Here is a 27,644-nt window from a genome sequence, read left to right as displayed (position 1 = left end):
CCTTACCAACAAAATTTTCTAAAATACCCTGTGGCCATCGCACAAATCTCCTCATTAAGCTGGTTTACTCAAAAAGGCAGACGTTACATACACTAGAAATCAAAATGCATAATTGGTGGCTTAACAAAAACTTACTAATAAACTTCTTACCTTATTAGTTTAGCACACATATTGTAATATACAAATGAAAATCAGCGATTTCACAAGGCACATCCACTTGGAACAAATTTTGAAACTAGCACCATATTTTAAGTATGGGCTGTCAAACTTGCAGTAAAAGTGGACTGTTGTTCCACTTGCTTCTTCTTACAAAGTGCCTTTTTATGCATTGCCAGTGGTGGAATGCTTATTTCAGGTACATCTATGCATTAAACGGTCTTAATATTGGTGTGGGGATGTTGGGAGTATAAGATTGTATTTACAATATACATATATTGTCACGTGGTAGTGACGGTTAAGAAGGCAGCAAAACTGTGATCAACAAAACGAGTGTTTTATTGGGGGAACTTGTGCCCTCAAAAACAGGTTAGACTCAAAGAACAACGGTAGCGGCGAACACACTCGGCGATCGTCGAAAATCTGATCAGCGGGTCAAGCGTGTCGGATTTTATACAGCAGTCATTGAATGTTCCAGACTAATCGTTGGGACCCGCATGCCTTCCACAAAGTTCTACACCCTTCGCATCAGGCGATAAAATCAGATAACACAAGGTTCGGCGACAACAGACAGCGGATAGAAACATCGATAACGTTCCAGAAACTTCGGATACATGCAGGCGCGTCCCGCGCTGTGCGATAACATTTGTTAGGTGGCGAAACGTGTTTGCCCGATAAAGATAAGTACATGTGTCAATACCCCGCTCTTAAAAAGCATCGACCCGATGCTGCAAACAAACGAAAGTAATAAACAGAAACACCCGTAGCAAAGAAACAACACACTAAGGAAGTTCATCAGCGTGCGTAAAATGGCTTAAGACGCACCACGTGGACCACTTCAGATCGTGCGCGGCGCCGCTGTGAATGCGGAATGCCATCTGGCACTACCTGATAGTCTAGTGCGCCAATATGTCGGATGACCTTGTAGGGTCCGAAATAGCGTCGCAATAGTTTCTCACTGAGTCTTCGTCGGTGTATCGGGGTCCAAACCCAAACACGGTCACCGGGCTGGTACTCGACGTAGCGTCGTCGGAGGTTGTAGTGTCGGGTGTCGGTACGCTGCTGGTTCTTGATCTGTAGGCAGGCGAGCTGTCGGGCTTCCTCGGCGCGCTGCAGATAGGTAGCGACGTCAACAGTCTCTTCATCGGTGACGTGCGGCAGCATGGCGTCGAGCGTTGTCGTCGGATTTCTGCCGTAAACCAACTTGAACGCCGTGATCTGTGTTGTTTCTTGCACCGCTGTGTTCTAAGCGAATGTTACGTACGGCAGGACGGCATCCCAGGTCTTGTGTTCGACGTCGACGTACATCGCTAGCATGTCGGCGAGGGTCTTATTCAGGCGCTCCGTAAGACCATTCGTCTGTGGGTGGTAGGCTGTTGTCCTCCTGGGCCTTGTCTGACTGTATTGCAGAATGGCTTGGGTGAGCTCCGCTGTAAAGGCCATTCCTCTGTCGGTGATGACGACTTCTGGGGCGCCATGTCACAACAGGATGATTTCGACAAAGAATTTCGCCACTTCGGCTGCGCTACCTTTCGGCAGTGCTTTAGTTTCAGCGAAGCAGGTGAGGTAGTCAGTCGCCACGACAACCCACTTATTTCCGGTTGTTGACGTTGGAAAAGGTCCCAACAAGTCCATCCCGATCTGCTGGAATGGTCGGCAAGGAGGCTCGATTGGCTGTAGTAATCCCGCTGGCCTTGTCGGTGGTGTCTTGCATTGCTGACAGTCTCGGCATGTTCTGAGATAACGGGCAACGTCGGCGGTCAGGCGCGGCCAATAATACCTTTCCTGTATCCTCGATAGTGTCCGGGAAAATCCGAGGTGTCCAGCGGTCGGATCGTCATGCAGGGCGTTCAATACTTCTGGACGCAGTCCTGATGGGACAACAAGAAGGTAGTTGGCGCACATTGGTGAGAAGTTCTTTTTTACGAGTAGGTTGTTTTGAAGCGAGAACGAAGACAATCCTCGCTTAAATGCCCTAGGGACAACGTTGGTGTGCCCTTCCAAATATTCAATGAGGTTTTTCAACTCCGGGTCTGCTCGCTGCTGTTCAGCGAAGTCTTCCGCGCTTAAAATGCCAAGGAAGGCGTCATCATCTTCGTCATCTTGCGGCGGCGAGTGAATGGGGGCACATGATAGGCAATCGGCATCAGAGTGTTTTCGTCCGGACTTATAGGTTACAGTGATATCATATTCTTACAGTCTTAGGCTCCACCGCGCCAGCCGTCCTGAAGGATCCTTTAAATTTCCTAGCTAACACAAGGCGTGGTGGTCGCTGACGACTTTGAATAGGTAAGGGCGAAATTTCGCTGTGGCCCAAACGATGGCGAGGCATGCCTTTTCGGTTGTAGAATAATTGCCTTCCGTTTTTGACGACCGACTAGCATAAGCTATCACGTGTTCATGCCCATCTTTTCTCTGGACTAGGACGGCACCGAGGCCTAGGTTACTGGTGTCAGTGTGGATTTTGGTATCGGCGTCCTCGCCGAAGTGCGCAAGTACGGGCGGCGACTGCATGCGTCGTTTGAGTTTTTGAAATGCGTCGACCTGCGGCGTTTCCCACTTAAACTCGACGTCACATTTAGTTAGCTGTGTCAGCGGCTCACCGATGCGTGAAAAGTCCTTGACAAAGCACCTATAGTAGGCACACATGCCAAGGAATCTACGCACTGCCTTCTTGTCGATGGGCTGCGGGAACTTTGCGATGGCAGCTGTCTTCTGCGGGTCGGGGCGGACTCCAGACTTGCTGATGACGTGGCCTAGGAACAGAAGTTCATCGTAAGCGAAGCGGCACTTTTCTGGGTTTAGAGTGAGCCCTGATGACTTGATGGCCTCTAGTACTGTCGCAAGCCGCCTAAGGTGATCGTCGAAATTTCCGGCAAAGACGACGATGTCATCCAAGTAAACAAGACAAGTCTGCAACTTCAATCCTGCTCAGACCGTGTCCATGACATGCTGGAACATTGCAGGCGCCGAGCACAGTCCGAATGGCATGACCCTGAACTCGTAGAGGCCGTCTGGCGTGATGAAGGTGGTATTTTCGCGATCTCTCTCGTTGACTTCTATTTGCCAGTAGCCAAACTTGAGATCCATCGACAAGAAGTATTTTGCGTTGCAGAGTCGATCTAATGCGTCGTCTATCCGTGGTAGGGGGTATACATCATTCTTTGTGATCTTGTTTAGTCGACGATAATTGATGCAGAAACGTAAGGTTCCATCCTTTTTCTTCACCAAGACAACAGGGGATGCCCACGGGCTTTTGGATGGCTGGATGATGTCGTCGCGCAGCATTTCGTAGACTTGTTCTCTTATAGTTTCATGTTCTCGCGGCGAAATTCAGTAAGGGCTCTGGCGGAGTGGTCAAGCACACTCCTAGGTGATTATGCGATGCTTGGCGACTGGTGTTTTTCGACGACGTCGAAAAGCTGCCTTTGTCGTCGGAGCAGACTTCTGAGCTGTTCTTGCTTAATCGTGGGGAGACTTGGATTAATGTTGTAGTCTGGTTCGGGAACCATGGTTGTCGGGGTAGATGCGGCGGAATCCGAGAGGACAAACGCATTACTGGTTTCCAGAATTTCCTCGATGTACGCGATCGTCGTGCCCTTGTTGATGTGCTTGAACTCCTGGCTGAAGTTTGTCAGCAACACTATAGCTTTCCCTCCGTGCATTCGAGCGATCCCTCTTGCGACGCAAATGTCACGGTCGAGCAGAAGACGTTGGTCACCCTCGATGACGCCTTCTACGTCGGCAGGTGTTTTGGTGCCAACGGAAATGACAATGCTGGAGGGAGGCGGGATGCTGACGACTTTCAAGCATGCTAAGGCATGGTGACTACGAAAGTTCTCCGGCAGTATCGCTCCATCTCCCGACAGCGTTATCGACTTTGTCTTCAGGTCGATGATTGCGCCGTATTGGTTCAGGAAGTCCATGCCGAGAATGACGTCTCGTGAACACTGTTGGAGGATAACGAAGGTGGCAGGGTAAGTCCGGTCATGAACGGAAATTCTTGCCATGCAGATTCCAGTCGGCGTGATGAGGTGTCCTCCAGCGGTTCGAATTTGAGGGCCTTCCCATGCAGTTTTTACTTTCTTCAACTGGGCGGCGATGTGTCCACTCATAACGGAGTAATCAGCCCCTGTGTCGACTAAAGCAGTGACTGCGTGGCCGTCGAGAAGCACGTCGAGGTCGGTGGTCCTTTATCATGCATTAAAGTTCGGTCTTGGCGTGGGATCACGGCTGCGTCGCGTTGACCTGTGGCTGGTATGTGAGGTCGTCAGGTTGTCTTTCATCGTCATATTCTTTGCTTCCACACTTTGTCGGGACGGTGGCGTGTCGTTATGTCGTCGAGGTAGTTTCTTCGGCGTCTTCGTCGGCAGTGGAGGATCTTCGTCAGTTTGACAAACAGCAAACGCACCTCCATCAGTTGCTGCTTTTAGTTTTCCGGATATGGGCTCGCTGACCGGCCCCGGGCTGGGCCAGTGTATGGTCGGCGCTGCGGCGACAGGTAGCAGCCTGGTGATGGCGAACGAGACGGTCGTCGAGGTAGTCGGCGATATCGCGACGCGTTAACGGCGAACCCTCGCAGTCCCATCTCCTGGTATGGGCATCGGCGGTAGACGTGACCCGCTTCTCCACAGTGGTAGTAGAGCGGGTGGTGGTCAGGAGCGCGCCAAATGTTCGTCTTCCTCGCGTAGCGGCACTGAGCGACGGGCGGGCATGCTGGCGGCGGCGGCGGTGGACGACGGAATTGTGGCTTTAAAGGGCCCTGGTGCGGTCGTGCAGGGGGGCCTTGATGGCGGGCGACGGCGGCATAGGTCATCGCTTCCGGCTGGGGCTGCGGTGATTCTGGTTGCACCTCAGGAACTCCAAGCGATCGGTGCACCTCTTCTTTCACGATGTCAGCGATCGAGGCCACTTGAGGCTGTGATGAAGGCAAGAGCTTGCGCAGTTCTTTGCGCACAATGGCCCTGATGGTTTCGCGCAGATCGTCCGTGGCCAGTGATTGAATTCCTGCGTAGTGGGTAGAGTTTGTACGGCGGTTGAATTGCCGGTTCCGCATTTCGAGTGTCTTCTCGATGCTGGTGGCCTCGCGAAGGAACTCTTCTATGGTCTTCGGTGGGCTTCGTATCATTGCGCCGAAAAGTTCTTCTTTCACACCATGCATGAGAAGGCGAACTTTCTGCTCCTCGGGCATATCTGGGTCGGCGTGGCGGAACAGACGGTTCATTCCTTCCATGAAGATGGCAACGCTCTCGTTAGGTAGCTGCACTCGGGCGTCCGGCATGGCTTCGGCCCTTTCCTTGCGCACGACGCTCGTAAAGGTGCGCAGGAAGCCACTACGGAACAGGTCCCATGTGGTCATGGTCGACTCCCGGTTCTCAAACCACGTTCTGGCGGCGTCTTCTAAGGCAAAGTATACATGCCGCAGCTTGTCGTCGGAGTCCCAGCTGTTAAAAGTCGCGATTCGTTCGTAGGTCTCCAGCCAGGATTCTGGGTCTTCAGTCGCTGCTCCATGGAAGGTTGGTGGGTTCCGAGGTTGTGGTAGGATAACGGGGATGCTGGGGCAGACATTGGGGCTGTTTTGATCACAACCTTCTTTGTCGACTCAGGTAGAAGTCCGTGCTCTGGGGGCAGTCCTTGCAGTCGGCGGCTAGCACGGTGGTCTTGGGTGATGTTGGTTTTGTCTTCGGGCTTGAATCGCAACTTTGCGGGGGCGTTCGGTACACGAACGCACTAGCACCTCCACCAGATGTCACGTGGTAGTGACGGTTAAGAAGGCAGCAAAACTGTAATTAACAAAACGAGCGTTCAATTGGGCGAACAAGTGCCCTCAAAAACAGGCTAGACTCAAAGAACAACGGTAGCGGCGAACACACTTGGCGATCGTCGAAAATCTGATCAGCAGGTCAAGCGCGTCGGTTTTTATACAGCAGTCGTCGAATGTTCCAGACTAATCGCTCGGACCTGTGTGTCTTCCACAAAGTTCAACACCATTCGCGTCATGCAATGAAATCAGATAACATAAGGTTCCGCGACAACAGAGAGTGGATAGAATCATCGAGAACATTCCAGAAACTTCCGGTACATGCAGGCGCGTCCCGCGCTGTGCGATAACATTTGTTAGGCGGCGAAACGTGGTCGCCCGATAAAGATAGGCAAGTGCACGTGTCAATATATACAAAATGAGTCAGAGTAGATAAGATGACTGACCGCCAACAACACGCGGCAGCCAGCATCTTGCAATCTTCCTCCTCTTTCCTTTCATCCTTCCGCAACAGGACCCCCGGGTGGTGAAGCACAGTCTCGGGGCATGGTAGGCGAAGAATTGTGAGCTTATATGGCTTCAGCCGTGAAACATGATCGACGCCAACAGGCGTTGGACTTCAGGATGCATCAAACTGAAGCAGCGCAATCTCATAATTTAAGTTGTTAACTTGACGAACGACTTCAAAGGCCCTGTGTAGCGAGAGAGAAGATTCTGGGAGAGGCCAACCCGATGACATGGTGACCAAAGGAGCACCGAAGCACTTGGCGCGAACTTTCCATCGTGATGGCAGTGGTCATAACGCTCTTTCTGTATATGCTGTGAGGTAAATAAATAAGATTGGGTGACGTGACGTGCCATGCGAGCTCGATCGATGACTTCACGAGCATACTCAGTTGCAAAGCATGGCACAGAAGGGAGGATGGTATAAAACGGCAATGCGGTGTCACGACCACACAAATGATAAAAGGGTGACTATCCTGTGGTGTCATGTCGGGACGACTTATACACGAATGTCACATAGGCCAGCGTGGTGTCCCAGTCGTGGTGATCGTTGTAGACGTACATTGACAGTATCCCTGTGATTGTTCGATTGAGACGTTCCGTAAAACCGTTCGTTTGTAGGTGTTAGGCAGTGGACAGCTTGTGCTCAGTGGCACATGAGCGGAGGAGGTCGTTGACAACTCGAGACAAGAACGAGAGGCCGCGGTCTGTAAGTAACTGTCAAAGTGCACCCTCGTGGAGAATGACGTCGTGGAGGAGAAAATTGGTGATGTCTGTAGCGGAACTAGTTGGCAACGCCTCTGTTATCGCGTAGCATGTGGCGTAATCAATAGCGACGGTGATCCACTTATTCCCTCTAGCCACCGTCGGAAAAGGGCCAAGCAGGTCAAGGCCTACGTGAAAGAACGGTTCAGAGGGAACTTCAATTGGATGGAGTCGTCTGACAGGTGGCAGGGGAGGTTTCTTCTGGCACTGACACAATTCGCAAGTTGCGACATAACGACGCACGGAGCAGTAGAGACCCGGCCAAAAGAACCGGCGTCATACGTGGTCGTATGTATGCAAAACGCCAAGGTATCCCACCGTCAGTGCACTGTGAAGTTGTTCGAAAGCGACGGATCGCAGATGACGAGAAAGGACAAGGAGCAACTCAGGGCCATCAGGGTAGATATTGCGGCGGTAGAGGATGCCATCGTGCAGAACGAACATGCGGCACACAGCACCAGTGCTGCCAGATTGCACTCCGGCGATGATGGACTGTAAGGATTCATCGCGTTGTTGTTCAGTGCGCATGTTGGTCATGTCAGTAAAAGCCATAACGCAGGTCACCGGATCATGCACAGCAGGCTCAGGGGGATCCACGGGGTGGCAAGAGAGGCAGTCAGCGTCCTCGTGGAGACATCCACACTTACAGTTGACAACAAACAAAAATTCCTGGAGCCGCAAAGCCCAGCGACCAAGCTGCCCTGTCGGGTCCCGGAGGGAAGACAGCCAGCAGAGTGCGTGGTGGTCTGTAATGACCGAAAACGTGCAGCCGTACAAATATGGCCAGAACTTGGCGACAGCCCAAACTAAGGACAAGCCCTCCAGCTCGGTGAGGAGTAATTTCTCTCAGCAGGTGACAGCAGGCGGCTGGCATAAAGTGCGAGACACACGGTCCGATCCGGTGTCCAACGTGCCGAAATCGGTGTTTTACCATGCCGAAGCGCCGGATCGGATGTCCGGCATGCGACAAACCGGCCAGATTTTCATAGTTCGACGAGTCCGATAACCGCACCGTTGTTTGGCCGCAGCCAATGACAGCGCGGCTGGCATGTGACGTCCTCTGATGTTCCCTCCACAGAGGCGGGCTGGTGGGTGTCACGCATACATTAACGCCTGGTACGCTTGCTTGAGCAGGCAGAAGGAACACATGAACACAAGGTGCAGCACACACAACATTCATTCATTTAGACTTTTAACTACAGGAACACACGGTAACCTTCGACACTTATTGCACACAGAATGCGTCCTCCCTTGCTAAGCTTTACGCACGCAAAACCGCGTTTACTAACGTCCGTGCGGCGATCATCTATACGCTATAGTAGGGGCGCTTACAGTACCGGTTCTGTTCGGTGTGGATATCGGCGTCTTCCGGTCTGTGGTCCATCGTTGTAATCTGGTCGTCGTCAGTCGTTGTTAGTGTCCAGCGTCACCGGTACCTCGGCCGACGTGACGAAGGCACGGTCGCTGAGGAGTTGTCGCGCTCCGGCAGAGCGCGGCTCGTGCCGGCTGGCGCTCCCGGTGCGCGCCGGCTCAGCTTAGTTCTCTAGACGGGGCGGTGACTGGCTGTAGCCAGCCTCCGCGCGTCTACGTTCAGCGGCGCAAACGCTGACGTGTCCTGGCAGGTAGGTCCGGGAGAGCGGTAGTTCCGGGGACGTCGGACATCTGCTCGCCGAGCCTGGTACTCGGGCGGGACGTCGATGCGTCGCCTAGAAACTGAGGCAGGACCCAGAGAGGCGATCTCCGGCCGTCTTCTCCTGGAACGCTGCGCCCGGCCACACGTCCTTCCCTGCGCGGGCCCCTTCTCCAAGATGGCGGCTCCACGCGCTCACTTCACTCCTTCCTCGTCTTCCTTCTTTGTTGGCGCTTGTCACTCCTGACAGTGGGCCAGTTTCTCGCCATCTTGTTTTTTTTCTTGCCGGCTGCAGTTTGTTTCCAGCACGAAATAGTTACCAGTTCAGTAACATTATCTCGAATGTGTGCCTGTTCTGTAAAGCAGCGCCTAGTACACTAGTACTAAGCTACTGGCGAGATCGGGTGCCGCAATGGGAGGACATTTTGCAGGCAGACAGCACACACCGACCGTCTGAGTGAGCTGCTCGCTTCGCTTGCACGTTTGTATTTCACAACTGCATTGAGTAAACCAATTGTATTTAGTTACGGGCGACATAAGTGTACAGTGTTAATCGTTTTGGCAAAAATAGGCGCTCTTCGACGAGCTTGGGCTGGATCGCAAGCGCCCTTGGCCGCGGCGTCCACCTAGGTGGGCTTACCGGCCCCATCGCTGGCAATCAGCAGAGCCGTCAATGGACAACGCGCCGTTGTGAAGTGTTCTGTACACTCGCAGGGGCGTAATTTTATTGACTGTGCTCGGGTAAAGCGAAGCAGTGTTGTGCAGAGTTGTTTATATTGCGTTTCTCAACGTGGATATGAAGTCTTCTGAGCGTACAAGATGGGGTGCTGGATCTGGGTGGAACTTACGTGCCGCTCGCTCGTTCGGATGCATGTACCATGTAGCCCGAATCGTCGTATGCTGCATGCCGGAGCATGCAGCTTTAGATGAGGTGAAGGCATTTGTCAATTGCTTGTGGTCTGTAAAAATGACAAATGGGCATTCTTCCTAAGAAGTGACAGAAATACTTGACCGTAAAGTATGCCGCAAGGGAAGAGAAATATGGTAGAGGACGACAGAGAATCAGGTGGCATGATGAAATTAGGAAATTTGCAGGCATTATTTAGAATCAGCTAGGGCAAAGTGTGGATGGTTGGAGATTGGTGGGAGAGCCCTTCGTCTTGTAGTGGAGATAAAAATAGGCTGCTGCTGCTGTTGATGATGAGGCCACAAGAAGCTCTCGGCCAAAAGCACTTTACTGCTCCTCCATTGGTGTTACTGTTTTAAAAAGTAAACCCGGAGGTTTACCAGTGCCTATCAATCAGCTGCGGCAATACACTGCCAATTGCAGAACCTGAAGCATCAACCATGACACTCATAGGGGCATCAACTCTTTAGATGAACCAGGAGATCAGCAGCAGAGAGGACGTTGATTACTAGCCAAGAAGGCAGTATCGGCTTTATCAGTCCAAGCAAGGGTGGGCGTGTTGGTGCATACATAGCAGAGGTCTTCCTAAGGTTACATGGAAATAACACAACCTGGTAGCAACCTATGGCAATACATTTAAACTTCAATATAACAAAGTTGGTAAAATAGACAGTGGGCTTCGTTATATTGAAACCATTTATGCAAATAACTTTGGTCGCCGATAGATTTTTCTTACATGTAAGGAGCCGCGAGGTTTTTTAATTATCAGGACACCTGAAAAAGAAAATTTAAGCACGAAAAACTTAATTTTGTTGAATTTAAGAGTTGGCAACAAAAGATACTGTTTCATGCCCTGTGGGCGATATCTTCAAATTGGCAGTACGAAGAAAAGCCAGCCATGCTTTTGAATATACTCTACCCCTGCGGCTGATAGTGTTGCCAACAGTGGGAAGATGCTATCATGAAAAGCACAAGCAGCGGGGAGCAAGTGCTTCATCTGCCTTTCACTTCAACTCGTATCCGAAACTCAAGATTACACAACCTCCAGTACTAAATGTGCGGGAAGACAACACACGATGCCACGCTATCTCAGCTTGCCCAGTCTTGGAAAATGCGCCATATTGCCTCTAAAACAGTGCGTGTAACCTGTGTATGTGCTCAGCCACGCGCAGCCACAGCTGCCCTAGAAAAGGAGGCGTGCACCAAACCTAGCCCTAATCCCTTCCTCCCCGCCCTCACATGTGCTTGACTGCGTTACCGCTAGCTCACTGCCCCCCCCCCCCTCCTCCAGTGTGCAGGCGCGGGAAGACGGCGCTCTTCAAGCCATCATTCTTCTCTGCTCACCTTTGTGCACTTTTAATCGCACCTAAAGCATTCAGCATGCAAGGTGCTACAAGATCTTATCGCTCTTGGACTTTATATGGAATGTCACACAGCTCTGCTTCGGCGGGTCGTCCGGCAGCACAATTTGAGAGGTGCGTTCGCAAGCTGCCGCATGTAAGTCAACCATTTGACCATCTGTGTCTGCAGAAGTTTCCATTTATTGTGTCGGTATTCCTTCATAGTGGCAGCGAAATTTCTTTATTTAGAAATTGTAGTGTTATCGGGTGACGTCATTGAGGAAAAGGGATAAAAAGCGGCTGGCTGTTAAACACGGGGGCGCTTTGGGTTCGTGGCTACATTGGAGTGGCGTCAGTCTTTTGCTTGCATCAACGCTCCGGCATCGGACACGACATGGTGTCAGAAGTGGGATCGAGCCCCCCATCCTAGTTGCCATTGCGGCGCTCACCCGGCGTTCGATCTGTGCGATGACAGCTCCGCCCGCGGCAGCCCCGCCACCGGCAGCCATCCCCCCACCGACACCCTTCAACTTCGACCAGACTTCTGAATGGCCAGAATGGGTTATGTCATTCGATGACTACCGCTACGCGTTGGGGCTCAACGACAGAAGGGGGGAGGCCCAGGTGCGAATGCTTTTGTACACAATGGGCAGGCAGGCCAGAAAAATTTTTCAGACACTCAGCGTTAACGAAGAGGAGTCTTGAAGCTACGAGAAAGTGAAGAAAAAGTTTGACCCCCATTTTGTGGCCACGAAGAATATAGTCTATGAAAACGCAAATTTCCATCGCCGAAAGCAAGAACCCGGGGAAAGTCCGGACAACTTTGTGACAGCCCTACACGAACTTGCTGACCGCTGTGAATTTGCAGAATTCCGGGATCGAATGATCCGCGACAGATTTGTGGTCGGCCTCGAGGACGCACAGCTGTCGGAAGCGCTCCAGATGGATGTCACCCTTACGCTAGCGACCGCTCTGGCGAGGGCCAGGCTCAAGGAAACAGTTCACCGACAGGAACTGAAACTCCGGGCCGTCAGCAACGAGGCGAATACAGGCAAACTTGACATGGTCCAATGAACAACGAGGAAGCCGTCCTGCAACTGGAAGCCTGGTGCCACAGCACAGTGGCAAACGCAAGGGTGCCAGTTCTGCGGATGGTCGAGCCACCCAAGAGCCTGGTGCCCTGCACGTTCAGCGCGGTGTGACCACTGTGGAATCAAGGGACATTTCGTCGTGTGTCACAAGAGAGCAGAAAACAACCAGGCGGGCGTGTCTATGCTAGAAGGCGATGGTAAAAACTTTTTTGTTGGGACACTCAACGGCTCAAATGCCATGCGGAAGTGTCTATCAATGGTGTACGCGTAAGTGAAAAAATTGATTCAGGAGCAGAAGTCACTGTTGTTCCGCCAAATTTTCCCGGTGTACCACCTCGTATAGACAGGTCACAAGCGGTGTTGAGGAGCGCTGCAAATTAGCGCCTCGAAGTGAATGGTTGTTTTTCAGAAGATATTGTTTGGAAAGGCAAAACAACGTGACAAACACTGTATGTTGTAGAATCACTGCAGTTTGTCCTATTAGGGCTCCCAGCCATTGAAGCACTTGGTGTAGTCAAATTTCTTGATGTGGTTGACGATAAACAGTATGAGCACATGTATCCGCAGCTCTTCTCTGGACTGGGCATGATGTCAGGTGAATACACCATTCGAATGAAAGAGGGCGCGGTCCCCTTTGCAATTTTCGCGCCACGTCGGGTACTCATCCCGTTAAAGAACCCCATCAAACTATAGTCGGCCAAAATGGTCAAAAGCAAAGTCATTCGTAAGGTAGATGGTCCAACTACATGGTGTGCAGGAATGGTGTGCAGGAATGGTGTTAGTAGTCAAACCAAGTGGGGAAGTTCGAATCTGTGTGGATGTAACCCAGCTGAACAAGAGTGTCCTATGTGAACGGTTTGTCTTGCCAACCGTAGACGATGCACTTGAGCAACTGGCGGGAGCCACATACTTTTCGAAATTAGATGCCAATTCAGGATTTCACCAGGTTAAATTGGCGAAAGAAAGTCAAGAATTAACAACATTTATCACCCCCTTTGGCAGGTACTGCTTCCAGCGACTGCCGTTCAGTATCACCTCGGCCCCGGAATACATTCAAAAGCGAATGGCGGAAATCTTAGATGGCCTTCAAGGAGTAGTGAACCTGATGGACGACGTTCTGCTTTATGGAGCTACAAAGCGTGAACATGTTGAACAGCTGCACGCAGTGCTCATAACGTTGGTTGCAGCGGGGGTAACACTCAATCGGGCAAAATGTTCTTTTTGTGTCAGCAGAGTAGCGTTTTTAGGCTACAAGGTCGATGCGTCGGGAATCACGCCGGATCCAAAGAAAGTTCGAGCCATAAACAAAATGGCTACGCCATCAAATGTTGCTGATTTCCACAGGTTTTTGGGCATGATAAACTATCTGGCAAGGTTTGTGAACAACCTTACCGACATGTCAGCACCGCTCCGTAATCTTCTCTTGAAAGGCCATGAGTGGCACTGGGGCCTGCCCCAGCAAAAATCATTCGAGTCTCTGAAAGAATTGGTCACCTCGGCGGAATGCGTCACAAAATTAGACCCCAAGCTGCGCACTATTGTGTTCGCTGACGCGTCGTCATTCGGTCTCGGCTGTGTGCTCATGCAACTGCAATCATATGGGGAAAAGGGGCCGGTTGCATATCACTTTCGTTCATGAACACCTACAGAACAATGGTACGCGCAGATAGAAAAGGAAGCACTTGCGCCAACGTAGGAGGCAGAGAGGTTGGAAGGGTTTTTGGTAGGGCTGGAATCTCAATTTGAGACCAACCACAAACCACTCTTATCGCTACTCGGTCAGTCACCCCTTGATGTGCTTCCCTCTAGAATACAAAGATTCCGATTGAGGCTCATGCGATATCGCTTTTCAGTCTCCTATGTCCCAGGAAAACAGATTGGCACTGCTGACGCCCTTTCTCGGGCACCTTGCACGGAAGCGGATGTAGAGATAGGGGAGCTAGATTGCGGCGAAGTATCGAGCCACGCACAAGGCTGTATCAGTGAACTGAAATTTTCAGCCCATTGGAACAAAATAAAGCTCGCACAAGAAAAAGACTCCACCTGCCAACAACTCCGGTTGTATAGTAAGCAGGGTTGGCCACGTCGCGCTAAAGTGAGCAGTTGGCCCATACTGGTCGGAGAGAGCAAACCTTACAATATGTGACGGTGTGCTTCTGCATGGGTCTCGTCTTATGGTGCCTCAGAATCTAAGAAGTGAAATACTTTGTTCATTGCATGTTGGTCACCAGGGCATTGTGAAATGTCGCGCAAGGGCCTGCAAATCTGTGTGGTGGCCCGGTCTCAGCGCCGAGCTAGGAGCTCTGGTAAACAGTTGTCGAGAGTGCATGAGACTGCGCGTTCAAAAAGCCGAGCCCATGATGCTGTCAGAGTCCTCCAGCTTGCCTTGGCTGAAGGTAGGAGCTGACCTTTTCCATTTGCATGGTACATCATACTTTGTGGTCGTAGACAGTTTTTCGCGCTATCCAGAGCTTGCCCTTTTATCGGCGACGTTTATTGAGCAAATCAAGAGTATATTTGCTAGGCACGAGATTCCAGAACTTGTCGTAACAGACAACGGTCATCAATTAGCTTCTGCAGAATTTGCATTGCTTGCGACAAGTTATGGCTTCCATCACGTCACGTCCAGCCCCAGGTACCCACAGTCAAATGGAGCGGCCGAACGTACAGGGCAGACAGTAAAATGGATGTTGGAAAAATCAGTTGACCCTTACCTGGCCCTCCTAGCTTATAGGGACTCTCCAGGTCCTTTGGGTACAAGCCCAGCCCAGCTATTGATGGGCCGATGGCTGCGCTCTACGCTTCCTGTGCACCCGAAAAACCTAGTAATGTCAATGATGAGTTGTCTCAGGAGCCTCCGATACAAAGACAAGACAGTGCGGACTAGGCAAAAACTCGACTACGACCGTCGCCAAGCGGTAACGCAGCTACCACTACTCGCCCCAGGAAACCGGGTATGGATAAAAGACAGCAAAATTCCAGCAAAAGTGTTGAGTCCAACCATGTGGCCTCGGTCTTATCAGGTGCGGACAGACGACGGGGTTGAACTTAAGAGAAACAGAAGCGTGTTGGTCCGGTATAGCAAGCAAACCGGCGCGCATGACCCGTCCTATGACTTTCCAGTGACTCCGGACGCTGCATCCGAGGAACACAAGGCCTCGGCAGAGCCTTCTGCACTTAATTCAACGCCGGCTGCTGCCTCATATGAGGACGGGAGACCAAGTGGTGGTTATATGACACGCTACGGTCGAGAAATAAGGCTGCCACAGCGATGCGGCTACACTTGAGAGCTGTATACTGCGATTTGGTGCTGTATACTCATCCAAGTTGTATGTTTCATATTGTTTGGTTGTTTTGTGGTTCATTTGTTTTTTATGTGTTGCAAAAAAAGGGGGGGGGGGGATGTAGTGTTATCGGTTATCTCTGATCTGACCAAGCACTCGTGTGCACAGGCTGTGACGTCATTGAGAAAAAGGGATAAAAAGCGGCTGGCTATTAAACACGGGGGCTTTTTGGGTTCGTGGCTACATCGGAGTGGCGTCAGTCTTTTGCTCGCATCACCGCTCCGGCAGCGGACACGACAGAAATCATGTATAAACATACTTCATTATATTGAGATTCAGAAACTTGGTGTTCTATGGACAAGAAGTTATAAAGACTTCCTTACTTCGTTATATTGAGGTTTAACTGTAGTTGAACAAACCGAGAAAGCTGTGCACGAAATGGTAATGATTCTGGAGAAGTCCATGATAGCTTTCACTTTTCCTAGAAGAGGACTGATGTCACTGCTGTCAGCAAGGTGGCCCAAGAACACCGGAGAAGCAAAAACAAACTCACACTCATGTATGGCAAAACGCTCCAAGACGAGACGTAGATGATGGAGATGCTCAGTTTAAGGATAGCAACAAGGATCACATCAACAAAGCGCTGAAACCTTTGCACAGCAATATGCAAGTCGAAAAGCATATGGTTAAATTCAAACAGGCCAAAGGGCTTCACAATAGCCGTTTTTTTAATGTCCTCTAAAGTGACGGGAATCAAGCTTGGAAAACCTGAGGCTGTTTGTAAGGTCTATGATGTAGAAAAGAGACCGTCACTGCATCTGGAACCTCCTATTTCAACTATCGATCCCTTGTTTAGTTTCCCAACCAGCTGCAGGGCCTGGTGCAGTGTTCTGTGGATGCCCCAAAACAACAATGGTATCAGCAGTACGAAGCACACTTCTGAAGCTTGGTCTGGTAGAAAGGCTGTGGTGAAGGAAAGCGGCAGGCGTTTTGTCTTGGTTAAAACTCATGAGGACAGTTATGAAGGAAATGGTCCCGAGCGCATTGCCGGCCAGTATGCAATGTGGTGGCGACAAGATCACGAAGATTATAAAGGTCATGACGAAGCTCGGTGTCCTTATGGGGATTCAACACAGGGGGGTGGGTCAATTCATGTGAGGCACAACCAAATGACTGGGCGAAGGATACGTTAGAAGCCGCTCAGTGTTGACTTGCGACTTTCCTTATGGTGTTGGCGTCATCCACCAAAGTTGATGATTTGTCAACTTTTGTCAACTTCTAAATCAGAAATACGCAGAGGAAGTACCCTCTTACATATATTGGCCGATTTGTAACCGAATCCGGCCAGTCACCTCACTTGACATACAGGGAACTGGTTATGTACCATGTCCTCGTACTAATTATGGACTGCAAACATCACATTTCTGTCTGCCGAGTTTACTGAACAAATGGAGATTAAAAATTGAAAGTTTACGTATCTTGTCCAAAACTGATATACTACATAGGATGTTCTGAATGTGCTATTCACCTAATATTAGGTCATCATTGTGATGGTTAATTAATGTCATGTAATTATCTATTGCTTTGTTGTTTAATGTTCTTTTATCTATCAGGGTATTATTTTACGCTTTGCTGTGACAGGCCACATGCATGCTTTTGTGTTGTCACTCTCCGCTGCCTGCAATTTTTAAATTTAGTTTTCTGGGTGATGGGGCCAGTCAAGCTGTGAAATGCAGCTTTCTTCTCATCACACCTAACCACGTCCATGTGCACTCTTATGTATCTGCTATGTGGTTAAATAAACTCAAACACAAACTCAAACTTTGCAAGCCACAGCAGGAAAAGCTACTTCAAAAGGTGCTTGTCGAATGGGGCTGCCTGCTGTCAAGTAGGCTCTGCAACTGACGAAGCAGCTGTGTTGGGCGATGGTTGCCCAACTCATCTATGCCAAGGAGCTGCTGGAGTTGCTGGCGCTCGGATGGCCTTGTGCAACCCAGAATGGCACTCTGAAGGGCATTGTATAAGTTGGTAGCAGGGGGCTTGGTGAAGACGTCTTGAACTTCTGTGACAAACTCGCGTGGCAGCAATGACCAGAGATAGTCAATCTCGAAGCTCCTCTCAGCCTGCAGGAACCACAGGTTCGGGTTTTGTGTGTAAAAAGGAGGTAGGCGGACAGTGCAAGCATTGTGGCAACACGGGTTCTCAGACTCCCCCACGAACGACATTGAGAGCAGGAGCAGAGACATTCTTTATTCTTCACCACAGTCAGATTTGTTCTGTCAGATTGGCATTCCCGGTACGTGATGGATTCTCTAATTCTCTTGCTAAACTGCAATCCTCTTTTTCACAGCGGCTGTCTAGGGGCACCCCATAGCATCTACAAGTTGTCATTGGGGAGGCCCGGATTGTATCAGGAATATCCTGGTGTTCCATTCCAGGTCACTAATATGAAGAAAATGATGTGGCTCGTGGAACACTAGGCAAGAACAGGTTTATTGTTTGCAGCATACCGTCCTCTTCCTCGTTAGCGCAGCAGTGCCTCCACAAGAGAATGGAACCTGAAGAACAAGCTTTTATTTACCCTATTTGCATGCCAGTGCTGACAGCACATGACAGATTTGGCAATCTGTGACTCCCTACAATTGAAATTTTCTGCATCTGTGGAATGGTCTATGACATTTCTCCACATCCACCATAAGCAAAACAAACCGCAAAGTAGCTTCTGACGCAATTTTAACAAATTTTCTCCCATCCTTTTCTCCTTCTCAGTAATGACGACCAAAAATCGCACTGATTGCTGTGATGCATGACCAACTTGGTGGTTGCATGTCAAGCAATCAATAAATCAATCTTTATTTCGCATTCATTCATTTACAACAAAAAAAAAAAAGAGTAAGAACGTGCAACTGATGCGACAGTGAGCCGACAATTGCAGCTCCATCTCACGTGCGCCAAAGAGGAAAGCAAGGATGCAGTGCGCTGTCTTCCATAGCGTGCACGGTCCCAGGGGGAGGCGAGGGAGGGGGGCAGGGTGGCGTCCACCAGAAACTGCGTATTCAGGGGCCGCGCGTGCGTTACCTTGAAAGCGATCAGCTAGAGTGTAGGTGTAGCGGTGGGACTGATGGCTCATAGCTGCATGGGTGCTGTGTTCTCGCCCATGAGTTTGCATTGAAGTGATAGACAGCACAAATGTCACTTTGCTTGCTACTGCTGCTGCGCTTTTTCATGGCAGCATTTTGACAGCGAGTGTCCGCGGTCATCGAGTGTGACGTCTTCATGTTTGCCTGCGTGCGCTGACAGCGTGCTTGTTAATTTAATTAGTAAGCGAATGTTTGGAAGTTTATACAGTGGATAAAACTACTATCCTAATTTTGTACAGCTGTCAACTAATTTGCTATCGCAATCGATACATTCTGTTCGGGGTTGCACATCCAGGCTTCGTGCAAGACACTGCATGCGCTGGGCTCCCAAACGGGCTTCACACTGGTGAGGAGTTCTAAGCTATGGCCATCTTGCCTGATACACCCACTTTGTCGCAAGTCGCCTAGCACGTTCCTCAGGAGTCTCCTGGGCACGCGAAGCCCATGCCTTTTGCCAGACTTGTTCTGCTGGAATTGTTTTTAAACTTCGGGGTCGGTCGACTTGCGGTCAGCCTGCCGCCACTTGCGTTGCTTCTCAATCCTTCTTGCTCGGTGCTCGGCCACTTGATCACGGGACGAACCCGGCACCTTCCTAGCGCTCACACACCTATCGCAACTGCCAGCGGAGGTCAATGCAGCACGCCTCCTCCTACCTTCCACCTCCGCGACACTTTTCCTCATTTCTCCATTGTCCCTTCACTCAACGTTACCTACACTTTTCTCTAGGTGGCGTTATTTTGCCGCATGCTAAGCATGCTTGTTCTTATTTTCCCCGGTGCGCGATTCTCTTCACCTCCACGTGCCTTTCCCCTTTGCAGCTTCAAACATATATTCGCCAATTTCACCAGTTGGCCAGTTATGCTTGCACGTAAAAATTAAATAGAAGCAGAATACAGTCAGTGAATTGCTCCTCGTTGTACAATGTTGGCTAAAACATCGTGAAAATATTTGTAGAGGTGGTGACAATTTATACAGGAAGTTGGTTAGAAACCACGAATGTGTGTGAAATAAAAAACTGAAAAAGAATAATTTGAGTTGTATGGTTGGCACACCTGGCTGTGTAGTTCTCCACAGCCTCCCATAGTGTGGACCAATAGAAATGGTGACACAGTTCAGTGTCCAAACAAAAACAAGGCAGCCTGACATATGTCATCCTGAATAATGTAAAGGATGATAGTCCCCACAGTCATTTCACATGGCGTAATTTTCATCACATGTGATAGAAATCTCAGTCATTACAAGCCCTCTGGGCTTGTAATTAAGAATGAGCTGTGATGCACAAACAACTTGGTGGTTGCATATCAATCAATCAATCAATCAATCAATCAATCAATCAATCAATCAATCAATCAATCAATCAATCAATCAAGAAATAAATCCTTATTTCACATTTATTCGTTAAAAAAAAAAGAGTGAAAACGTGCAACTGGTGCGACAGTGAGCTGACAATTGCAGCTCAATCTCACGTGCGCCAAAGAGGAAAGCAAGTATGCAGTGCGCTGTCTTCCATAGCGTGCATGGTCCCAGGGGGAGACGAGGGAAGGGGGGGCAGGATGGCATTGTAGTCCACCAGACACTGCGTATTATGGGGCCCTGCGCGCATTATCTTGAAAGCGATCAGCAGAGTGTAGGTGTTGCACGTTTTCACTCGGACATACAGCATACGGAGCACAGGGACGATGTTATCACCCTTGGACTTTGTACAGAACATTGAGGAAACGACAACAGCAGAAAAGCACCTGGAGTGTCTATATAGTTATATACGGTAACCCACGTTCACGAAGTGAAAGATCACCGTAACATTTTTTTAGCAGGATATTTTGTGCTACCACTATGCCATATAGCCTTGAGGGTTACTTAAATAAACAAATAAAATGCAAAACTTATTCAAAGCCATTCAAAACAAAAAGTTATATAACCCAATTGTACTGCAATCAGCACATGCTGCCAGGCACCCATGAAAACTTAGAAGTATGTGCGCTGTATTGCGATAACAACAAAAGGCTAGAAGATATTTCAAAATGTAAAGGACATATAAGGGGACGTTGCACTAGCGCGTAAAAAAGGACACCGACAGGAACATCAAAAAGACACACTGAGGCACCATCGGGACCTGGCCATTTGGCGGCACATTGCAAGCGCTGTGAGATTGAATGCATGCGATTATTTCTAGCACAGATCAGAGAGAGTGTGATATACTTGAGGCCTTCCTTATTCACTGGGAAAGCAGGCCTATGTCAGCAAACCTATCTTTGACAGCAAAGGAACTAAAATTCTTGCACAATAGGGTGCCACTGCACATGTGCTTCAGGAATTGATCAGGTAGCAGGCGTCCTTTTTGCCCATGTATTTGTGTCCTCCTGAGAATAAAGCCAGTTGATATATAGAGTTTGGTGTGTCTTTTTCATGTTCCTGTCCGTGTCCTCTTTTACGTGCTAGTGCAATGTCTCCTTATACGAATAATTACCAACTAGCCCAACTTTCTGCCTTAAATGTAAAGGACATACATGAATAAAACTCGTCTTAAGCAGTTATCTCATACACTCACCACTGGATGCAGGCTGTGCAAGGAGTATGCCTTGTGGCCGAATTACAGCAGGCTCCAGCAAGGTGCAGGGTGCTGACACAGGTGATGCAGTGGCTTCAGTGGCTGCTGTGCTACCCACATTGTCTGCGAGTGTCACCAGTGGCACTGGAATGTTGCTGCCAGTATCAGTAGAAATCTGGCCCACCGATTGGGTGCACACAGGAACCAACGTTGTCGACAAGACTGCTGCTGCTGAAGTTGCCTGTGGCATTACAGCTCCCACAGAGTGCGAGACAGTGGCTGGGTGCTCTGCAAACACCTGCACAAAAGCCTACTGCAAATCAGTCTGTGCATTACAGAATATCTTGCAAGCAGCATTTGCTTGCCCACTAAGGTATTAACATTTATCTGAAATTGCAATGGCAAGTTCAAGAATGTGTTATCAGAACTTTTTGAGTAATATATAGGCTTTTGCGAGTCTCGTGCAGAAAGTCAGGACAGGATGCAATACACATTCACATACGAAGGATTGCTGACATGGTGCACATAAGGCACCAAAATCAAGTTTCCAACAAAAGTTGGTTTATTATCAAAGCTCTTTGCAAGGCCGATTAAGTAGTATGTGTGGCTGCTGTGCTCTACTGGCTGGGTTCATCGAGAAGCGGCAAACACAAATTTGACTTGTTCGTAGAGAATTTGCCACTGCAAGGAAGCTCTTGGTGGTTCAGGGCACATGACATGTGCTTGGCCATGACTACCAGAGTGCTTTTGTGCCATCAGCACATTTGCAAAAGTACATACAGCTGCACAGGAAAGTGTGCGTGATGCTTGTCACTCTACCTCCAAGTTCAAACAGCAATGTGTTCCCGACACTTTTAGTACAGGCATGTTACATCTTCACTGTGTACTTACAAGGCTGACGGTGACGTAGCAAACCAGTGCTGCATGCCACAATGCCAAGGTAATTATTAGGCTTGTGTGAATATCAATGTTTTGGTTCAAAGTGAAGTCGGAAGTGAATAGTAATAATTTTGAGGCGAATAGTTAGAATAGTTGTCAGATTTGCATAAAACGTTGAAAGAAGAGCCAGACGTTGACAAATCTAAAAAAAAAAAAGTTGGTTCTTTACTTGCCAAAAAGAAACCAGGTTTATCTCTAGAGTCAGCTTATTTTTGAAGTGCCACTATTAAGTTATTTTAATGCAAAAATGCAAGTGGAACATTTATTACAACTCCAGCAGCACAGAACACTTTTTTACAGGCTCTTGCTCACTGTTGTGCTTCGTGCTTCAGTCTACTTAAAATTATGTGGTGGTTGAGGCTGCAGGTGCATTTCGTGTTCTCTTGTCATGCATAGTCGAGATGGTGTGAAGTATGACGTAGACTGCATGATGCTGGCACTTTATGCTGTATTGCACAAATTCGGCTTGATGCTTTCCATCTACATGTAGGCTTAACCAGTTCCATTCTCTAAGCCCTTAAGCAAACTTGGTAAGCACACTCACCGCGTTTGAGGTCCTCAGTCTAGCCCATGTGCATGATCTCTGACCTGATCACCAATGAACGGCAAACTTTCCCTGACGATTTGCGGTCAACTGCGGCCCCTGCCTTGACTGTCAGGTATAACCAGCACTTTGGCGACTAACGTCACCGTTTAGTGCTGTGTCGACACAAATCTATTTGCAGTGGCCATACAGCTATCGGGAAATTGAAAAACCACCTCCTCAGCATAAGAGAATATGGTGTACAACCTGAATGGCACTATCTACACGGCCACCATTCTTAAGGATATTTCACGCAGATCATGTAGATTATGTCTGAAAAAACCAGCCAGACACCTTACAGCACCTAAAACTTTGGTTACTGTTCTACAATGCTTCAATAGATAAGGTGGTTGCACCACACGATCAATGTTTGAATAATCGAGCAGGTGCAAAAATCAGTAGGCAATTGTAAACGAATTCGTTTTTCCCTTTTCTTGACTATAAACCATGTGATGCAACTTGCTCACAGAAACTGAAACTGGTGGTTATACACTGAAGCGGTTTGCGCTGGACATATGAAAGAAGATGAAGATGTGGGTAGGGGGAGAAGTGAGGACAAAGAAGTGAGGACAAAGAAGCAAGGACAAAGAAGTGAGAATAAACGATGGACGACACTCGTCTCTCATCTCGCAAATACTGGAATTTTCTCTGCCTTTCGTGCTTAACATGGACCCATCACAGTATGCAACCGGCGCAGTTCTATACAAGAAACAGCCAAACAAGCTGATCAAACGAAACACCACGTGGTGGGGTACTATAGCTATACGCTGAAACCCGCTGAAGTGTATCACTATAACACAGGAAAGGAAGCTCTGGACATCTTAAAAGCTGTTTGATATTTTCCAACTTACGTGGAAGGTGCCAAATTCACGCTTTTCATTTATCATCAAGCACTGACTCAACTTCTGAGCATTGCCAGATGAATCAATCATCTGCAACACTTTAACTTCATAATTTCACACCGTCCTGAAAAACTCCTCACCGGTGCCGACACACTATCTAAATTACTTGTAAACTAATCAAGCAAGAATCCAGACGGATCTATGCAGCGGACGCTCCTTAGCTCCATCTGCCATGCTTACTCAAGATGATGATGACAGTACTTCAGGCACTTCACCGACCATGCCTGAACCGACTACCACCAACCGCCATCCTGTTCCAATACAACCGCATGACCCCTGTATATTTTCCGGCGACGACAACACTGATGTCGAAGACTAGCTGGAAATGTACAAACAGGTAAGCTGACTCAACAACTAGGACCACGCACTTATGCTAGCCAACATAGTACCATAACCAACCTTGTGGGAACGGCACAAGTTTGGTTTACAAACTACAAACAAATCACAACTTTGGATGTGTGTAAGCAAAAGCTCACCAATTTGCTTGGCAAGCCAATCGGATGCCGTCATGATGCTCAGAAAAAACTTGCATGCCAGGTTCAGACCTGCACCGAGTTGTACTAGACATATATTCAAGACGTTATAGCGCTCTGCCGCAAAATCGATAAAAATACGCTGGAAGCTGAAAAGGTCGCCCACATCCTCAAACATATAGTGTACGACGTGTTTATCCTTCTGATTTTCAAAGACTCCTCCCCAGTTTGGGACGTCATGACTGAATTCTGGCGCTCTGAAGTAGCAAAAAGTCACTGTATTGCGCACCAGTTTTCATGCCTCCCCAACACGCCTTCGACATCTACGTGCGAAGACAACCGCCTACCACCCATTCCTGTTGCACCAGAAAATATAATGTGTATCGTCTGACGGGAGACTGAAGCTGCCTCACCTGTTTCGCCCCAAGTGCATGCCCCCTGCCGTTTCTCAAACGACAATTTCTCTCGTCCAATCCATTGTATGGCAAGAACTAGCCAACATGGGACTGCAGTCACTTTTCCCAATCAAAACACCGGACTACCGGCCACCTGTGTCACCTGATTCATACCGATGCTCGTACGCTCGTCCTTGTTACAGCAACTTGGCAGCATGGAGCACCTCAGATGATAAGTTTATCTGCTTCTGCTGTTCGGATATATTTCTCGCCATTGCGCGCGCACTCCATGGAACTCACAACCTTGCCAGATGTACTCAACTTTTTGACGTCTGTCTGACAGTTTTTGCATGCCGACGCATGTTCAAGACGATCCTGCTCTGCCTTCACTGCCTCCGTGACACAATGACAAAGTTCAGGCTGTGCAGAATTTTTCCATGCCGACAAGCGCCAAGGAGGTGCAGAGCTATGTGGACCTTCTTTCGTATTTTCACCACTTCATGCACAACTTTGCAGAAGTCCTCCGACCCTTTTGAAAGCTGATGCTTCATTTTCCTGGGGCCCATAACAAGCAATTGCCTTCTTGAAGCTTATCTATCTGTTGACATCTCCACCTATCTTGGTGCCCTTCAACCTGTCTGCTCCTACTGAAGCCCGCACTGACGCCAGTGAGCACTGACACCAGTGAAATCGGTGCCACTTTGTTTCAATATCTGCGAGGGTACGACCATGTGATTGCATACGCAAGTCATTTGCTTTCTACAGCCGAACGAAACTATTTTATCACCGAGCAAGAGTGCCTGCCTTGCACTTGTCTGGGCAGTCACAAAATTTCATTCTTATTTTTACGGTCAGCCATTTGCAGTCCCTACAGACAACCACGTGCTCTGCTGGCTTTCTTCCCTAAAGGACCTAACGGGATGCATAAGTCGCTGAGCGCTGCGACTTCAGGAATACCCATACACCATGGCCTACAGGTATGGTTGTTTACAACAAGATTCCAACTGTCAGTCACGCCATCCTGACATCCCTCTAGATATTTTTGTGACCAATTCTTCTGTTCTTGTTCTCTCGCTTTCTGCTTTCGCTGACCTTGCCACTGAGCAGTGCTATGACCCCTACAAATGTGACGTCCGGGACAAACTCGCATCTAAGACGCCTGCAATATTAAGCTGTGGGAAGGTACAGAAGATCTCCAGTTTATCAATGAAAAGCATCATGTACCACAAACTATGGTTCAAAGGAGTCTTCATCTGTACCACAACACTCCTGGATCAGGCGGACATGACGGCTTCTGGCACAAATATGAGAAATTGCTTATGAGATTCACATGGCCACATGGGTTCACATGAAAAACGACATCAGCATTCACATCCGTGCATGCTACGTCTGCCAGGAGAACTAAGCTGAATTCAAGCAATTGACAGATGTTATGACAAACCCTGAATATTGACACGTGTACTTGTCTTTATAGGGCGACCAGGTTTCGCCGCCTAACAAATGTTATCGCACAGCGCGGGACGCATCTGCATGTATCGGAAGTTTCTGGAATGGTATTGATGCTTCTATCCTCTGTCTGTTTTTGCCGAACCTTGTGTTATCTGATTTCATCGCGTGACGCGAATGGTGTAGAACTTTGTGGAAGGCACGCGGGTCCCAACGATTAGTCTGGAACATTCGACGACTGCTGTATAAAAGCCGATGCGCTTGACCCGCTGATCAGATTTTCGACGATCGCCGACCGTGTTCACCGCTATCGTTGTGCTATAAGTGTAGCCTGTTTTTGTGGGCACAAGTTCGCCCAATAAAAGTTAGTTTTCTCTTTCACAGTATTGCGACTCTGTTCTTCAACGTCACCACCACATGACAACATTTAAGCCTCCTATTCGAAGTAATTCATTTGGACTTCGCGGAGCTCAAAAAGAAGGGTGAAGGAGTCAAACGAACACAAGCTTTCCTGCTTTCTACACATGTGTGCACAAGGACAATTGTGGCTAAAGTTGAAAGGAAGAAGCAAATGGTGTTATCAATCCCCTCAATGTTTTTAAACACACAAAGACGGTACTCTGCGACAACAGGCCGGCTTTCCTGAGGAGGAGGAGGAATAGACGTTTATTGTGAGAAACAGCGAGAAAGTGTTCTTTCTTCGCCCTAGGTGGGCGGCTCTCTTAGTCCAGAAAGCCGTTGGCTAATGCAGCAGCCCGGGCCCAGTCCACCAGACTTCGCTGATCTTCCAGGCTCTGTGCCTTTAACATTGCCTCCTACATTTCTTCGATCGGGCTTTACGGAGTGCCAAGTTACCAAGGTGGGCACAGGAGCATGGCATAATGATCAGGTATTCTTCTCCATACTACCTGGCAGCAAATAGCCTAGTGGAACATGCCATATGAGACATCAAACAGTATCGTAAGATGTATACAGACTTTGCAGGCGGCTGGAGGTGCTGCCTCGAGGCTGCTGTGAAACATCACAACACATTGCACACCACTGGTTTAAACTTCAGTTCTCATTTTTCCACTTCAAGGACAGCACCAATTCTTCCCGCTGATCCTCAGCTAGGCCTCCTAGAAAACCTCGAACTCACTGAAGTCAAGAAAACTGTCAAAGCACAAGAGGTCTACAAGCACTGCAGGAAGAGAAACTTTGATAAAAGGCACAACAGCAAGATACTGTACGTACTACCTGGAGCTTATGTCCTTGTAAGAAAATGAATTGTACCTCAAAATTCAAAATTTTACGGACCATTTTATGTGGTTAAGACCTCATCCCAGCATGGAATCTTGAAGAACATCCGGTACACCAAAGCCTTGGGTCAAACGGAGTGCACCTCTATTGGCAACATATTGACATATTGTCGCAGCACTGCACGACTGAGGCAGAGAAAGAAGAAGTAGAGTGTGCGCGTGTGATCTCGGGGTACTCTGCACCGGCTGGGCCTGGCCTGTAGCTTCCATCTCGGACCTCGTTTCACCTTGTAAATAAACATCTTTCGTAACATCTTTGGTGGACGTGCGGGGTAAATCTTGGACGATCCTGGACGACCAAGCTCTACCAACTGCCCGACGGAGTAGACGCTTGGCCGGTTTACGACCACAAGCAGCGGACATGGCAGATTCCGGAGAAGGCAATGACGACCCCACCTGCGGCGGGTCAGACAGCAACCACGGAGGTCAGGCTGGCTACTGGACACCGCTGCGAGAGCCACCCACCTTTTTGGGGAAGGCGA

General features: G+C 48.9%; 1 protein-coding gene across 19 annotated transcripts in view; it reads right to left on the bottom strand.

The window, feature by feature from the left end:
* Positions 1-27,644, bottom strand: part of Wnk (Wnk kinase) — a 541,117-nt gene that overhangs the window by 60,199 nt on the left and 453,274 nt on the right. For 18 of the 19 annotated variants that reach the window (XM_075670005.1, XM_075669987.1, XM_075669988.1 and 15 more), the window contains one exon: positions 21,127-21,436. In XM_075670005.1, coding sequence (XP_075526120.1) covers positions 21,127-21,436 — 310 coding nt within the window. The remainder of the gene's footprint in view (positions 1-21,126; positions 21,437-27,644) is intronic. The other variant, XM_075669990.1, reaches the window with a different exon arrangement.

This window comes from Dermacentor variabilis, chromosome 9, assembly GCF_050947875.1.
Source record: "Dermacentor variabilis isolate Ectoservices chromosome 9, ASM5094787v1, whole genome shotgun sequence".
NCBI classification, from domain to species: Eukaryota; Metazoa; Arthropoda; class Arachnida; order Ixodida; family Ixodidae; genus Dermacentor; species Dermacentor variabilis.
The sequence above is the reverse complement of the archived record's forward strand: the minus strand, read 5'-3'. Positions and strand labels throughout refer to the sequence as shown.